Below are 17,421 nucleotides of genomic sequence, written 5' to 3'. Positions count from 1 at the left end.
TATTATAAGAATAAGAGCAAAGAATTTAACGTCCGCTGTGAGATGGCTCCACCTCCATTGGCTGTTGCACGGTACGTATGGTGCTGCTCTCCACTTCCAGTGGAATGATACGCTTCTTCAAAACTGCAGTGGTACCAGGAACATATCTGTATGAGCCTTGTTTCTTGCCCTGAAAATATTCAAAAAATATATAGTTTTCACATTTCTGGCATCCTTAATAAAATATTATTTTTTGTCTTGTATATTAAATCTGGACTTGGAGAACAAGTGACTTTAGGGATAATCAGCCTTTATATTATTACAATATTAACAAAAAAAACTATCTTCAATAGTTATTACAATAAGAATAGCACTAAACACCCAATGCACTAAACATAAAATTACATGCTTCAGGTTCAAGCAAGGTTTTTCTAGATAACCTATGGTCATATAGAATATAAATAGTGTTGAGATATTTAAATCATAATGTACACTGAGTGCTTACATGATTGCATGAATAACGTTGTCACAGTCTAAATCACTTCACATATTATGTACATTTTGATATACCCCATATACATCAAAATGTACATAATATAATATGTGCAGGAAAGTTATTAAAACCTTGCCCTCTTAGAGACAAGAACAAATTTACAGCAGTAGATATAAAATTTATAACAAATTATAATTCATGTTCCTAAATCTTTTCATAAATAATCATACTGTAGAAATGGCAATAATGTAATGTGTACAGTGGAAATAATTGCTATGTAATGTATTGGCCTACCAACATAGGTCAATGATGTAATGTAATAAAGAAAAGTTAACAGATTTAATACCTTCACATTAGCTTCTTCATAAGTCCTAAGATATTGTGCAGGACCTGTGTTGCGGATGACGCATAAGTCAACATTGGAACCTGATCCCAGGTCGTTGAAGATACCCGCAGCAATGGCATCTCGGACAAGCTTCTTGCCTGCTTCCTCAGACAAAGAAGGCTTCCAGCCTGCCTCAAATACTGCCATAGCCGCAAGAGAGCCGGAACCTGAAAGACCATTAGAAATAGATAGACAGAGACTATAAATGTCTTTCTACTTTTTTTTGTTCAGAGAATCGTTTGTTATCTGTGGCACTATTAGCAAATGTGCCGATAATTAATTGATGATAAAGCTTGTTATTGTAACTACAGATTGTCAATTTATTAGAATGATTCTCAAGGGCTATAATGGTATCTTAAGATGGTACTTTTGACTGCCTCATTTACTGTGTTCATTTCCTGTTACTACTACTACCAACTTAACTTTTTCGCTGCTGCCATTGTCATCAGCTTTTCATATACACTAATTTATTTATTCCTAGTTCTGTTTATATAGCATTTTTAAGGACATCCTCAATTTATATAAATTTGCATCATTATCAGAGATCAGAAAGTAATTGCTATTTAGTTACACACCAAAAAATATATGTAGATTAAAATATAATTCAAAAATTTTGGATTTCATGAGGAGGATATCATCCACTATTTATATGTAATATAGTACTGTATCCTTAAAATTTAGTTAAACATACTCCAACTATACTGATCCTTAGTGATCACTATAATAACATCCATTCTTTTCAAAAGGCCAAACCATCAGAGCAGTCCCTTTCCAAACCTAATTACATCAAATTCTGTTCACAATAAAAAAAAATAAGGCAATACAAACCCATAGTGGCATAAGGAAGCTTATCAACAGATCCATGGGGATAAATACAATAAATATGAGGCCCAGTACGGTCCACTCCACCAAGCACAAGAGCAGCGCTAACATAGCCCTGGTAGCGGAACAGCATACGCTTCAACAGCGTGGCAGCTGTCTCCACCGGCACGACGCGACCAGTGTGAAGACGCTGTAGTTCAAGCTGCGAAGCCACTGTCTGGGTCGTCATCTCGGTGTCAGCAGCAGTGCCAGCCCCGCAGCAGTACATGTTCCCAGCCAAATAATGGATTTTTTGGCAATTTTTGTCAGATACAACGGTGTTTTCAGTAGCTCTAGTGTCGGCACCCAGAATAACGCCATCCGCGTAAATCAAACCCACAATTGTGGTCCCAGTCTTCACTGCAGTGGGGGCGGGGAAACCCTTTTGAGCCAGGAACGCATTGCTGGAAATTTAGTATATTCTCTCTAAAGTACTAGCAAAAGTGCCGAATAGTGAATTAGAATAGAATGCAATTTGCGGTATTACTTACCGTTGACAGTTTTCAAATGAAAATCCTTGTTGAGGAATCTCAGGCGCCAGTAATGAAGTCATGGTTTGATTCTTCTTCAAGAGAACAAGACTGTTATTGGAATAATAGTAACGATGAGAATACAAAATCGAAATCCTTGTTTAATAACCTCATACCAAATGTCAAACCAATGACTTGTCAATTTTTGAATGGTACAACTTTTTTAATCTATTGTATATAGAGGTGAGCTACGGGAAGAACAAAATCCTTGGTCCACCCAGGTGCACATAGGTGATCTACGGGAAGGAATAATTTACCGTTGTCCACCCAGGTGGACCAGAGAGGTGATCCACAGGCAAGAAGCTTTTTTCCATCCTGTAAGGGTACAATGGATTGGGAACTTATTCACTCGTTCCAGTTCGGGGTCATGGAAACTTTTCTATTTTACAAAAAAAATCATATTTTTATGATATTTTTCAAAAAAATAAATGTTTTTCCGTATATTTTTCCAATACTTTTCCTTTAATTTTCCACATTTGACGTTGACATCTGTCAAAAGATTGAAGTTACTGAACGAAAACGATGTAGCCATTACAGGCTTTTCTTCGCTGTTGTGAAATCATTTTAAATCTTGTTTTTCTTGGCTTTTACGAGTAACTGTACAAATTTATTTTTTAATTCATACTAATTCAAAAGATATTTTTAAATTTGGAAGATATTATGGGTCGTATTCTAGAACTCTACTCAATGCTCAAATCAGGACTCGAGTATGATTCAAAGCACTAGAAATCATACTCAAGTCCTTGCCATTAGGATCGTATTTCCAGTGTTTGAAATCATACTTAAGTCTGCTCAAATCCTGACTTGAGCATTGAATACAGTTCTGGAATACGACCCTATGAGTACTGAGTTTTATATATATAATATATTTTTCCAATTTTTCGGGAATTTTTCCGGAAAAAATACCACTATTTAAAATTTTTGGGAATATTACCTAACAGTAGCGAAGTGCGAAATGTATCTAATGTTGGGTCATGAAAAATAAATATTTTTCCGGATATGTTTCCAATATTTTTCCTTTAATTTTTAACATTTTTTGGGATATTTTCCAGAAAAATTTCCGCTGTATATTTGAAATTTTTCGGAAAATTAGCCGATAGTACCAACAGTAAGTGAATTTGCGAAGCAAATACAAATGGCAACATTGACTAGTACGAGGCTTTTTCGGATTGGCCAAGATTTTTATAAATTACCTTACAGAATATTAAGTTCTGCGCTTAGGTGATAAAATTTAAATTTACAAATACTGAATAGTTGACATATACCTAATATTTTGATTTTCGAAAAACTTCAGAACCAATCACTGCCGGACGAATTGTCTTCGAAGGTATTCTGTCAAAAACTGTCAAAAGACGAAATGTTGGGTTGGAGTATAGTTTACGAGAGCAGACGGTCTTTGAGTTTATAATTTATTTAGCTTCTAAACTAGTTCCTAGGTGTACAAGTAACATAATGTTAACTAATTCAGCATATTTGTGTTTAATTTATTTTGTATCCGCACTAGTGTTAGCGCTAGCGGGTCGTGATTTTTACCAAATACTCGGCGTTTCCCGTTCAGCTAACTCAAATGAAATCAAGAAAGCTTACAGAAAGTTAGCAAAAGCACTGCATCCGGACAAAAACCAAGATGATCCGGACGCGTCGCAGAAGTTTCAGGACTTAGGAGCTGCGTATGAAGCGCTATCGGACCCGGAGAAGCGAGAGCTGTATGACCGGTGTGGGGAGGAATGTCTGAAGAAGGATGGCATGATGAACAATAACGATCCGTTCGCCAGCTTCTTTGGAGACTTTGGATTCCACTTTGGCGGCGAGTCGCAGCAGCAAGAGACACCGCGGGGAGCAGACATTGTCATGGAAATGACGGTCTCCCTTGAGGAGCTTTATAATGGGAATTTCATTGAAGTATGTTCACTGCCCATACTATTTCAGACTCAGACAGTTGTCTGATTTTGTAGATTACTACTTACTTATATAACCACAATAAGTGTAAATTAAAGAAATAGTTAAAAAAGTTAATCTGTAATATATCACGATTCAATTATGTTCCTTTGTATTCTAAATAATTTGAAAATAAAACCTTAAACTTCCCCAAGTTAAACATCTAATTAGTGTCAATGATATCTAATTCCATTTACTTTTAGAAAGGCAAAATGGGATAAGCAACACTTTTGGCCATTATTGAGTTAATACCATTGGAATATGCTAATGTTTCTGATTCCAACAGTATATATAACTCAATATGACCAAAAAAGATTGCTTATCCCATTTTGCTGTCCAAGTGTCAATATATGCATAAGCTCACAGTGAAGACTATATCAATATGCTACCATTTTGTGGTGTTGTTGAGCAAGTGGATACCATGATCTCTGCCTACCCTACTGTCTATATAATATTGTCTAATAATTTATAATGTCTTTGTCATTCAGATAACTCGGAACAAGCCAGTAATCAAGCCGGCATCAGGAACCCGCAAGTGTAACTGTAGACAGGAAATGGTGACACGTAACCTGGGTCCTGGACGGTTCCAAATGATGCAGCAAACTGTGTGTGATGAATGTCCCAATATTAAGCTTGTGAATGAGGAGCGACTATTGGAAATTGAGGTATACCATACTTATCCTACCATATCTGCAATTTCAAGTCATAAACTAAAAAAAATAACTATAAATCTTTTTTTATCAATAATTTCTTGTCAAAGTCCACTTTTTCAAAGGTAAACATCTAAATACTCCTAACTTGTAGGTGGAAGTAGGGGCCCCAGATGGCCACAAGACACGCCTTCGTGGAGAAGGAGAACCACACACTGATGGTGACCCTGGCGATCTAGTGATTGTATTCAAGACTGAGAGACACCAGCAGTTCACTCGTCGTGGTGATGATCTCTACACTAATGTTACAATAACATTACAGGTATGTAATTGTTGCCAATTGTACTATGAATTTTCTTTTATTCCAATATTTCTACAATGTGGCCTGATATACAATCTTTTCTATTTTTAAGACCCACATGTCACTGTGGGACTAGTTCTATGCCGGGACAATATTCAAAGAATCTTTCTATAATTTTTGCAACCTTGTAATTTTTTGGCATAGATAGCCATTCCCTTATCTATTGAGTTAAATTACTCGATGATAGAATATGTATTTTAGAATGTATATAGTACATTATTTACATTCCTTTGACTGTCCTATTGATAGGCAAAGCTTTTTATTGTAGATCTAATTCTTTTCAGTCATTCAATTGTTTTCTCACTCCAACATTTTGTTGGCAGTAATTTTTTCCTCTCATCCTGAAAGTGTTAGTATATCCCTATAGCTCTTGATTCATTAAAATAATGTCATCTGGCCAGTATAGCTGTCTTTTCGCTCACATCATCTAACACATTGCTGATTTAATTTATTAGTGTACCTTCCCAATTAATAACAATTATGCTATAGATTTTTTATATGGCAGGAGAGTCTGATAATACACATACTGGAACAGTAGTGAGTTCAAGAATTTATAAATAAAATAGTAATAGCAAAGTGTTTGCAGTATTTAATGCAGTCGCGTAATTTTACATATTTTTATACAGACTGCTTTAGTTGCTTGAACTTTAATTTGTTAAGTTTTAATTTAGCTTGTTCCGTAATCACTGCATACCGACCCATGTAACATTTCATAACGGATGGAATTTTGTATTCAAATAGACTGGTCATATTTAACAAAATAATATTATATGAATATTATTGTTGCAAAATAAATAACAAAACACAAAATATTCCATGATTTCAGTACTGTATAAGAGCTGTCAGTATTTAAATGTGTCCGTGGAATAAAATATGTATAAATTTCAGGATGCCCTAACCGGATTTACCTTGGAGTTGACACACCTGGATGGTCATAAGGTATCGGTAAATCGCGATAAAGTCACGTGGGCCGGTGCTCGTGTCCGCAAGAAGGGAGAGGGTATGCCCAATTTCGAGAATAATAACCTCCATGGCAATCTGTACGTTACTTTTGACATTGATTTCCCTAAACAAGACTTCACTGAAGAGGAGAAACAAGGTGAGTGTAATTATTGTAGAACAACATTTTTAGGATTGACAATGCAAATTTAAGGCTTCAATAATTAGGATATTTTAAAGATTTCATTTCTTCAATTGACAAAATGTATGAAATGCTATAAAGTGCCCATGTTCTATGCTACAAAAGTAATTTTATATAGGCAGATAAAATTACTTTTGTAGCTTAAATTGATTTTTAATATTTTTTGACCAGAAAATATCATTATGTCACATTATCTTTAAAAATAATAAAATAAGTGGTACTAACCACTCGTGGATTTTTTATGTTTTTAATTGAAAAAACCTAGAGTCATAAAAATCAAACAAACTATTAACACAATAATAATTTTTGAGTGGTCATGGTGATAAGATTGGCATCGACTCTACAATAGCATTTTATGACGCATGTTGAATTTTTTACACCTTTAAATCTGATGCAATCCATTTGATATAGTCAATAAACAATCTTATTGAATGTATAATAACAATGATTCAATATCTTTTTGTTTCAGCCCTCCGTAAAATACTTAAACAGAAACCAAATAATGATGTATACAATGGACTATAGTAGTTGATATATGAATACAAATTATTAATTTATTTTAAGTAGTGAAATGAGTGCAATGGTATGAACAAAGTGTGCCGCCGGGTTTTGTGTTGTCTGTGACATTGTGATTTTTTTTTTATAAAAATAAAATATTCCAATTATCAATAATTTCTCTTTTTATTAAATAAATATGCCTATATTTTATTATATTTGCAAGAAAAATAGACCATGATATGATAATAATCATTAAATCAAACGAAATATTTTTTATCTCACAGCTATAGAACGTATGTCTTACAAATCCATCTAAAATAACCATTGACTTACAAATAAATGGACGACGGGTCTAATACAAAACCCACGAAAAAAATGTCCCAAGTCAACCTATTTAAACGTAGTGACATGTAAAGGAATATGAAAAAACTAAAACGTTGAATTTAAATTGTAATGTCATCGCAGTACTGTCTAATTTTGCTTGCTTCGCTGTCAGTCGAACAAACGAAGACTAAAGCGTGAATGACGCTCTGTATACGATTTTAACGCCCTATAATTTCGGACACTTTTTAGCGCGGACCCGACGTCCATATAATTGTAAGTCAATGAAAATAACCATAATTCTCTTTAAAACAAAGTTCTTTGAACATTCCATCAGAACTATAGAAAACATTACACTTAAGTCTCAATTTATATTGCGGCGGAACGGAATGGTACCGAGGCGTCAATTTCGCCTCGCTGCGCGAGAAGGCGCGCTAGCTCGATGGAATGCTCGAGCTTTCGCGCGACTGCGCCTTGAGACTACGGTGTTTCGTCGACGTTTGGCTTCATACTGCGCCTGCGTTCACGTCACTTGTCACGGATTCGCCAGCTGTCGCCGAATTCCGCGGAAGACGCGCGGCGTGATTTTAGGCTCGTATATAGTTTGTACGTTACACAATTGACCATAAAGTTCATTACGCTATGTACACACGCCAGCACATCAAGCCACACATTGACGTATCTTGTTCCGTTGCACTGGACGCGATTTTCGAACAAAAATGTGTGGTCTGATGTGCCGTTGTTCGTACAATATTGTTATAAAAATTCGCTTCCATTCTGTTCCGCTGCAATATTGAGCCTTATGGAAATAATGTGTTTTCTCCTCGTATGTATCAATCAACACACAGCCAACATAATGTATGTTATGGAACAATCCTTATTGGTTGGGCGGACATAACAATGAACATAATTACATCATGGCACAACAATTTGTTTACTTTTCACAAACCAAGCCACAATAAAAGAACAATGTACAAACTCTATACGATGTAAATAACATAAAATGTTGGTACTAAAATAATACCAAACGATAATCGATTACATTTAAAATATTGTCTTTTACACATTTTCTTTTACTAGAAATCAAAACTATCTATGTAGCAAATGAAATTATTTTTTTCGGATCGACATAGCATTATGTCACTCATAACAGTCAGGTGTGACTATGGGAAAAAACAAATATATGCGATTTAGATCCGAAAAATAGTTTCATTTCCATGTACAACAATCGTGAATAACCTATAACACTCGATATCTGTGTAGCATTTGATGTACTTCATGCCAATATAACACGAGGCTATCAGCACAACAGTGGTGTAGCCCACATGGACTTTTTCTTACAACAATTTTACTACACCACTTTTGCCTTATACTCTTAATATATATATATATATATTAAGAGTATAAGGCGAAAAAAATTAAGAGTATATGGCGCTTGTTTACTATACTCACGTATAGTAAACAAGCGCCAGCTCCTAACCATCCAAGTTATGAGCCAGTCTGTCAGGAACTTGAAATACAAACAAAAAGACGAAGCGTTACACTTCCACATTTATATGGCGAATAGCTATGGTGTGGAATTCACTCTCTGAACGCTTTAACTCCTTTCATATTTTTAATTTGAATTAAAATTAAATGTGAATTTGATATTTCCTTAGAATTTCAGATCGTATTTTTTATGAGTAATTAAAAAGTACTTACATCTTATATAATATGACCTGGTATCGAACACAATGTCACCGTAAAAATTTTAATAATCAACAAAATAGTTTACGTAACCAAACAAGCATCGTGAGCGGCTGGTGCGAGGTCAGGGGCGGCGGCAGCTTGCAGTACACTGTTGACGACTGCTCGCGCCAAATAGCCAACGCTCACGGCTGGCGCTGCGGAGCTTAGTGCCTCACTAGACAACGGTTGTCCGCTGTCCTGTAAGTATAAATATTAAATATAGTTTTTTTTTTAATTTTAAATGACGACGGGACGAACAAGTCGTGCGCCTAATGGATAATACATAATAATAATATAAGATATACGCGTGTCCATAACCGTTGCAGTGCCAGTCAGAGCTTTAAATCGCAAAGAACTTAGGGGCACTGCCTACGCCCGTCACTCTGAGACGTAAGTTGACAAGTCCCATGTAATTTCACCAGCACGCTTAACCTTCAAAACCGGAAAACAGTAATGTTGATATTACTGCATGGCGGCAGAAATAGGTAAGGTGGCAGTACTTCCCTAGACGAATTCTTTCACAAGGAGCTCTACTGCTACTAATATTAATAATAATAACACGCACACACTCCTAGCCCCGCACTAGGGGTAGCTTATATCGCGGGTGCCATTGACACACACAGACAACCACAAATTACACCCCAAACTAACGAAAGAAATAAATATAGGTCAATGTTTGGTAGATCAATGAAGCCTTAACAAACAATTCTCTCGCCCCGGGAATCGAACCCGGGACCTCTGTCTGAGGCAGTTAAATATTAGACCACATAACATAATTGCTGCTCTGGTCCCGAAGCAAGTTACTAGAGCATTTGTCTTATGGAAATAACGACGGTACCACAAACATCCACACCAGGGACAATATGTGCAAGCCAATCGACCACGGAAGTCGTCAAAAATTATAAATGTATATTGTACATAATATAAAAATGTATTCAGTGCTCTCCTTTGGATATTTAGATGAATGAATATATCTGTAGGTGAGAGGTAAAAGACCTTAGTCCATATTTTGAAATTTTTATTTTTATTTGTTTTTACAAACAATTCTCTAGATGTTTTTTGTTGGCAGGACAATGGTTAAAATTCTAAAAATCACGCAATGTTAAAAGATATTAAGTCGTATCGTCGGTTGTTTTCTATTTAACATATTTTTAAATGCCTAATTAAGTGCCTCATTCTTTTTAAAACTCTCTGTAGTAAAAAATACTATTTCGATACCTTACTTTCTCAAACACGTATCTAATAAAGAGTGATTATTCAGAAGATGGCAAAACTTTCTATTTATTTTAAAATTCTTATCAAGGGGGTTAATTTGGATGCATTACTTTAAAAATAGGTAAAAGCCAGTGTGTGAATATGAAGGAAAGTGATGTGAAATCAGCCTGCAAAATGTGTGTACACAATCCATTTTTTGCATTTCAGTAATTTTGTGCTTTAAGATACGAGTTTGAGAAAGTAAAGCGACGGTTTGGCATTTAAGGTTCTTTATCCCTCGCCTATTTGTTTATTCAATAGGTATGCATATTGAATGAATATCCAGACGTGTCTAAGTTCATCATTGAATTCTGACAACTTTTTTTGTCTGTTTACTCCCCTTATTACTTAAAATACTGCATGGGGTTTATTATAAAAAAATGTCATACAATATTATATGCAATAAATAAAAAATAGGGCTGTTCAATTCAATTATAAGGACCTAAAGGTTGCCTGGACGAATTTTTACTTAGCAATAAGGCCGTCTGTTATACAATAGTTTTAGTAGCAGTAGAGCTCCTTCTGAAAGAGAGCGTCCAGGGTAGTACTGGCACCTTACCTCTTTCTGCCGCCGAGCAGTAATGTCAGCACTACTGCGTGTTCCGGTTTTGAAGGGCAAGGGTGCTGGTGAAATTACACATGGGACATGTCAACTTATGTCTCAGGGTGACGGGCGCAGTGGCAGTGCCCCTCAGATCTTTGCAATTTAAAGCTCTTGAGTGGTACTGTAACTGTTATGGACAGGTTGCTTACCATCAGGCGCACGACTTGTTCGTCCCGTCACTTAATGTTATAAAAAAAAATTATTACTGCTCTCTAAGTTGTCATTGTATTTTGCAATAGAGAACATTTCATTAATTCATTTTAAAGAACTACCTTTGCGTAAGTCAAATGAGCATCATCCAACAATTTATCCAAATCGAGAGGCTGACGCAGCGTAAGCTCAGGGTTCCGTCGCAATATGGTAGCTACGACGCACAACAACTCCACGCAGAGTTGTCGACGGGCGGGGGATTCGACGCGGACCAGAGCTGCCTCGACGAGTAGTGCGAAGGATAGTTCTGAACGCGACATGTTCACTAATGTCGGTTCTGCTGGAATTGAATGACCCTGCAACAGCAGTTTGCATTAACAAAGTTACTTGGGCCCTTGATCATGATACATTATTTCTGTAACTTATCCACTTTAACAGCAACCCGGTCGCAAACGGGAGTTTCATATCAAACGGGAGTAACGACCTCGATGTCTCAGGGTGCGTTCACAATATGTCGTCACGTTTTATTATCGTTGGACGACTGTCGTGTCTAACCTGTTCCTATATCACGACTATCTGTCGTGGACGATTTTTTATCGTTGAACGACTGTCGTGACTGAGCTGTTCCCACTAGATCGTGACGACAATTTATCGTTTCACGACAGCCTCCTTGTCGTTTGCACGACAGAAACGTTTGATGCACTGCAGTCGCTTGTATGTTCTTTGGAAGCCGGTAGCGTGTGTTCGAATCTATTCAATAGAAAGGTAAATCGAACTGTCCTGATAATAAAGCAACAAATATTTTGTAATAATATGTATAATTAAATTTGAACAAAACTCAATTCACAACAAATATTTAAACGTAAATAGTTTTTGCCTTCGATTTAGGGTTTTAACCCGATTTAAACACGGCGTTAAAAAAGCGCCGGGTTAAAACCCGGGCGCTTGCCCGTCTCTGGCTACGACTCAACGCTACTGCAAAGCGAGCAGAGGGCGCAGGGTACGAGAGGGGGGCAGGGAGCAGAATACGTGCGAACAGCGATAAATAAAACGCGACGACAATAGGAGCTGCGACATCTGTCGTCACGTTTTAATCGTGACGTTTTTTTATCGTCTGACGACTGTCTTTCTAACTGTTCCCACTGTGACGATAGTTTGTCACTGTAACGATAAAAAATCGTGAACGACAGTTAATCGTGTCGTGCTATATGTAAACAACTTCATTTAAATATACAAGCCACGACACTGTAAACTGCACGACAATCTGTCGTCACGACATAGTAGGAACGCGCCCTTAGTGGTTTACATTCTGGGCACTGAATTAGGAGGTCCCGGTAGGACCCATTTGAGGATTTAACTTTTCTATAGTGTGTCTTTTTTTGAAGATGGAGTAAAATAACAATTGCAGGGTTGCCTGTTTTCGTAAAATTTTAAATAGTCATGTAGTTTTTGTCGATAGATTGTAAAATTTAGCCAAAAATGAATTATGAACGTTGTGACGTTATAATTTTAATTGCGTTACTACCTTTTTTATTGTTATTTTGACAGACGTAGTACAGAGTAGATATTTGCATAATGCATATAATTAAAAAGGCTTAACATAGTTAACCGGATATTTAAATGACCACACCTGTTACTCTAACTAATATAAAATAATAAAATACACACTTGTACGACAATGCCTTTAGGCGTCCGCAGCAAAATATCCCAAACTTGAATGTAGAAGTGTTTGGGTACACGGCAAAGGCAGCCTTCTAATTGGCGTCGATGCAAAGGTGTTAACCTGAGAAAAACAAAAGCTTACTTATTTTTATAATTAAATATCGCTAAAAAGTCAGTAGCTTTTTTGGAAATGTAAGGTTTTCTGTCATGTCAGTTTTGAATAGTCTTCACGAGAGTATCATACGAAGTAGATCGATCAACTCAGGTAATCCTTTTGACGTTACACCAGCTGCCGGGCGCCCCGACACAGTCCCACCCAGGTTTGTTTATCACAAAATGTCCTTGGGGTAGAGATAGCCACTTACAATCGAGTAAATTGAATTACAGGTACTGCCCTTTTTATCATAACTAACGTAATCGTCATTTTAGCGAAATTGAGTTATTAACATATATGTCAGCGAAACGAGATCTACAACCCCCTGTAAAAGTTTTTTTATATGTTATTTAGTTTCAGTTTTATTGTTATGCAAAATTAGCGTAATTTACATTTTTAAAAGAAAAAATAAACTTTAAGTGCGTTATGACAATGAGGTGGACTATATACAATACTGAATACATAGTACTGTAATTTTTTACCATCGAGCATATAACCAGAAATAGAGACGAAATGTCATTTATTTTGTTTGGCAACTTTTCTGCCAAATCATTACGATGACAACTGCGCTCCGATTGGCCAGCCTGAATTCGAAACAATTAACTAGTGTCGTCAATTGTTGTTTCACTTAAAATTGACTAGTTTAACTTGAGCTTTGCTACATTGGATGAAAATTGAAAAATTACATTTTAAATATTTGATTACCAATGAAATGTGATTCCGTATGTTTTGTAATTAGATGTTTTGCTATTTTTCCCACACCGAATGGAACAGCCCCCTTTTGTTACAGATATTATTTTTATATAATAAATACAGAATATTTTTGGAATATACGGAGACGTACACACAGATCAGTTGTTGGCGCTCTATACTTTTTTAGCTTTGTAATTTGTGATTTCAGGACAAACGTAAGTTCATATTTAAAAGTGATGTAGTTGTAGTTGTAGTAGTGATGTAGGTCCATTTGTCTGATGAAGTTGCCAGAGATGCATGACCCTTATTTCGCCTCTATTTCTGGTTATATACTTCGATGTTTTTTACCCTTTCTCATCCGCCCAATCGGAGACGGACAGAACACGGATCAGTAACGTGCGCAGCTTGTACGGTGAGAGGCTTTCCAACTGCGCGTCGGCGCGGATCTCTGACGGGAACAGCTGCAGATACAGCCGGATTGCTTGCAGAACCCAACCTACTCGGATCTTGAGGATACCGTGGAACATGTCTGGGTTTGTTCCGATTAATCGTCCACAGTAGAGGACTATTTCCTGTAAATGATATCAAATGTAACAAAGATCCCAATAAGAACGCGATCTAGGTGAAGACAGACCTGATAAAGGTAAATGTAGGGAATCCTGGAGCAAGCATAGAGAAGAAAAATATACAGGGCACTATAATAGTCTGCTTTCATAAATACAAACAACACCCTGAACCAAAAAGCAGGACGTAATAATGTATGAAAATCTCGTTTTAACAAAATAATAAAAGCGCATCAATAATAAAGACTGACGAATTCCTTTATTGACTCTGAAATAGTAGCGCTAGTAATAAACTTTGAAATCAACGTCCGTGTTGTTAAACGGAGCAGATTTTTTTTAATCCACCACAAGGAAGCCAGAATGAAACTTATCAGCTTTTACACGGCCGTATATCGCGTAACTTCTTGTAAAATTACCTGTTGTAAAACAGCCCCGATGACGTCATAAGGTTGTATAGTGGAGTACATTACAGACTGAATTTCGCCGGGAGTCATCGGTTTGTCGAAAACAGTCTCTTTGCGACCAATCACACCTACTGTTAACTGTAAAAAAAAATAAAGAACTTTTCAGTTATGACATTCCATGCAAAAATTCGACTCAAAAGACAATCATAAATAAGATTTGACTTCAATCAAGTCTCAAAATACTTGACTTTAATTGGGAAATAAAAAAGGTTCCGAAAAACAAACTAAATTGCAGTGAACTAAGGTTAACTGTCAACTCTAATACTAAGCGGCGGCGGTAAAATTGTGACTGAAAAATAAACACAGAATATATTCCATCGATAAAATTAATCACATTTAGCAAACAATCAAGAACTTGTTCAAACCTGAATTTTACAAAATAAAACTGTACTTCCGAATAATATATAAAATTTTCGAAAGAAATATCAACTTACCGATGTATGTCATATTATGTTCTCACTCGTGATAGTATTTACGTATGATAGAATAGTTTGCCAAACACCTCGCTTTTAAATTTATGACTTTAGCAGCAGTAGCATACGCAACGAACATGTCGTGCGCCTGATGGTAAGCTACACGCCTATTCATAACGGTTACTGTAGTAGTAACCGTTAAACTGTTATGGACAGGCGTGTCGTTTACCATCAGGCGCACGACTTATTCGTCCCATCACTTAGTATCATAAAAAAATCTGGAGTTTCAGTACTTAACTAGTAGTAATGAAGTAGTCTTTCCGTAACTTTATTTGCACAAAAATTTACGGTAGCTTAGTAAATAACGCAGTAATATTCATAATTTGAATAGTCTCAATTTTAATGTACTTTTCGGAGCTTCTATTACAATACATTTTAATTGTAATACTTATATACCTGATAAATTAACTTTTTTATTATCAAAGCTTTCTCATGTGAAGTTTTGAAATAATGAAAACTCTAAACAATCCACGCATTAATCAACCAATTGCTATATCTCTACTAAAGGAAACAATTAAAAATAACGAATGCAAATGTACTGTCGCCTTTTTGGTTCTGAGAGCTTTTTTACGCATTTAACAGAACGTTGTATATATGTAATTAAAAACCAAATTGGCTTAAAAACTTTATTAAAACCTCATTCGCTAATGATGCAATAGGAAGTCACAACAGATTTTTTTGGCTCACTGGTTAAAGGTTGAATTTGTTTCAACCAAGGTTGTTGCTGATGCAGGTTTTTTAGACATGCGGATGCTGATTTCTTGACCTTAACATTAGCGGATGCAGCATTATGTATTTAAAAAAACGCTAAAAGTGTACACCCTTACTGAATCTATTTACATGAAAAAGCTTTATATTTTCTTTAGTATTGAAATAAAATATTATTTCAATAATTTTGTGACATTTATTAACAAAAGAAACAAACTGCATGAAAGCAATCAGTCGGCCTAGGTTAAACGTTGTGGAATTTTATCCAAGTTATATTTTAAAAACAACAGCTGAGCTGCATTTCAGGCTTAGTCTGTTTCTGGAAGGTTTGTAAATTATTCGTGCCCTTTCAATCATGTCACGACTCGAACATCCGCAATGTACATCCGCATCGATGATGCCGATGCGATATTCTAATTTATGTAAATTATCCGCGGAAGCGGATGATGATATTAACAACAACCCTAGTTTCAACACCTTTCTTCACACTGATCTACTCAGAAGCAAATAAGACGGTTAGAAGGGTCAGGTATCTTAGGGCATCAACTGTACTAAACGCACCTGCTTGCCGTTAACAAGTACTGTAGTGATAAAAGGGCTGATGGAATCCACAGTGTGGTTGAGAAGCGACGAGCAGTACCGAACGGCGCGCCAATGGCGTAGTACCCCAGCACTGTGGTACAAACTCTTTAGCGCTTCTAGTGCACAAGTGCCGTTCACCTGAAATAAAATTTACAATGTAATTGTCTGTACGGACAATATTAATTTAAATGCCTCCGTGACCGAACGGTTACCCCGGTAGTCTGCCAAGCAGAGGTCCCGGGTTCGGTTCCGGGCCAGAAGAAATATTTGTATGGCCTACATTCATTTCTAGAATAGAATAGAAAACATTTATTTTAACTGCCTCCGTGGCCGAACGGTTACCATGCCGGACTGCCACGCAGAGGTCCCAGGTTCGATTCCCGGGCCGGGAGAAATACTTGTATGGCCTACATTTATTTCTCTCGTGAGTTTGGGTGTAATTTGTGGTTGTCTATGTGTGTGTCCATGGCACCCGCGACACAGGGTTTCCCTAGTGCGGGGCTATGTTGATTGTGAGCGTTATTATTATTATTATTTATTGCAACGCCACACAAAAATATACAGAAAGAACAAATTAAAACAAAAACCATAATAAAGAGAAAAAAAGAACGAAATAAACATTACAAATTGTAAATAAAACAATTTTAAATACTGTCCTGTGTGCGGCTGTGGCGTATTTATAAGGATCTCTCAAGTGATTATCTCGTGAATTTGGGTGTAATTTATGATTGTCTATGTGTGTGTCCATGGCACTCGCGACACAGGGTTTCCCTAGTGCAGGGCCATGAGTGTGTGCGTTATTTATTTAATAATACATAATAATGTGCGAGTCAACTATATCTGTTAACTGGTCTGAAAGTAGGGAATTTCCTGTACTTTGAGTACCGGAGCAATGGACTATCCAGAACACCCAGAACTGATCCAATAAAAAAGAAACATATGGTGTGTTTTTTGTTGCAAGAAAATGATACCGTACGGTGGCTTGGTATCTAATTCGATTTTAGATAACATTGATTTTTACAATGCAGAATTATAAATCAATCTTGAACTGTGTAGAATGTAAATATTGACAAATTTTGTTGCCGATGTAACGTGCAAATTACGTATTTAACTTTGTGACATTTTTTTATATGTATCCCGTGCAATTTAAAACGTTATGATTACTTTAAAAAAATTTTAGTGCATGAGTAAATAAACAATATTTGCTTTCAATATTTTTTAGTATTTAA

General features: G+C 36.3%; 3 protein-coding genes across 10 annotated transcripts in view; 1 reads left to right on the top strand and 2 right to left on the bottom strand.

Annotated features, from left to right (window-relative positions):
• Nucleotides 1-10: 10 nt before the first annotated feature.
• Nucleotides 11-2,318, bottom strand: LOC113235124 (proteasome subunit beta type-7). The gene is made up of 4 exons (XM_026470714.1): nucleotides 2,210-2,318; nucleotides 1,686-2,122; nucleotides 819-1,024; nucleotides 11-169 (listed from the first exon to the last, which is right to left on the bottom strand). The coding sequence occupies exons 1-4, from the start codon at nucleotides 2,269-2,271 to the stop codon at nucleotides 26-28; spliced, it is 849 nt and encodes a 282-aa protein (XP_026326499.1). The 5' UTR covers nucleotides 2,272-2,318; the 3' UTR covers nucleotides 11-25.
• Nucleotides 2,319-3,641: 1,323 nt separating this feature from the next.
• LOC113235068 (dnaJ homolog shv) lies at nucleotides 3,642-7,002 on the top strand. Its single transcript, XM_026470627.1, has 5 exons — nucleotides 3,642-4,150; nucleotides 4,675-4,851; nucleotides 4,991-5,158; nucleotides 6,086-6,296; nucleotides 6,808-7,002. Exons 1-5 carry the CDS (start codon nucleotides 3,701-3,703, stop codon nucleotides 6,861-6,863), a joined length of 1,062 nt encoding a protein of 353 aa, XP_026326412.1. The 5' UTR covers nucleotides 3,642-3,700; the 3' UTR covers nucleotides 6,864-7,002.
• Nucleotides 7,003-8,622: 1,620 nt separating this feature from the next.
• LOC113236072 (probable phosphorylase b kinase regulatory subunit beta) overlaps nucleotides 8,623-17,421 on the bottom strand; it is a 41,687-nt gene continuing 32,888 nt past the window's right edge. For 6 of the 8 annotated variants that reach the window (XM_026472067.1, XM_026472090.1, XM_026472082.1 and 3 more), the window contains 6 exons: nucleotides 16,172-16,330; nucleotides 14,382-14,507; nucleotides 13,751-13,974; nucleotides 12,562-12,676; nucleotides 11,016-11,249; nucleotides 8,623-9,083 (listed from right to left, as the gene is read on the bottom strand). In XM_026472067.1, the coding sequence (XP_026327852.1) occupies nucleotides 8,928-9,083; nucleotides 11,016-11,249; nucleotides 12,562-12,676; nucleotides 13,751-13,974; nucleotides 14,382-14,507; nucleotides 16,172-16,330 (1,014 nt within the window). In that variant the 3' untranslated portion in view covers nucleotides 8,623-8,927. The remainder of the gene's footprint in view (nucleotides 9,084-11,015; nucleotides 11,250-12,561; nucleotides 12,677-13,750; nucleotides 13,975-14,381; nucleotides 14,508-16,171; nucleotides 16,331-17,421) is intronic. The other 2 variants (XM_026472077.1, XM_026472106.1) reach the window with 1 other exon arrangement.

Source organism: Hyposmocoma kahamanoa, unplaced genomic scaffold, assembly GCF_003589595.1.
Source record: "Hyposmocoma kahamanoa isolate Upper Pololo Valley unplaced genomic scaffold, ASM358959v1 102, whole genome shotgun sequence".
Lineage (NCBI taxonomy): Eukaryota > Metazoa > Arthropoda > Insecta > Lepidoptera > Cosmopterigidae > Hyposmocoma > Hyposmocoma kahamanoa.
The sequence above is the reverse complement of the archived record's forward strand: the minus strand, read 5'-3'. Positions and strand labels throughout refer to the sequence as shown.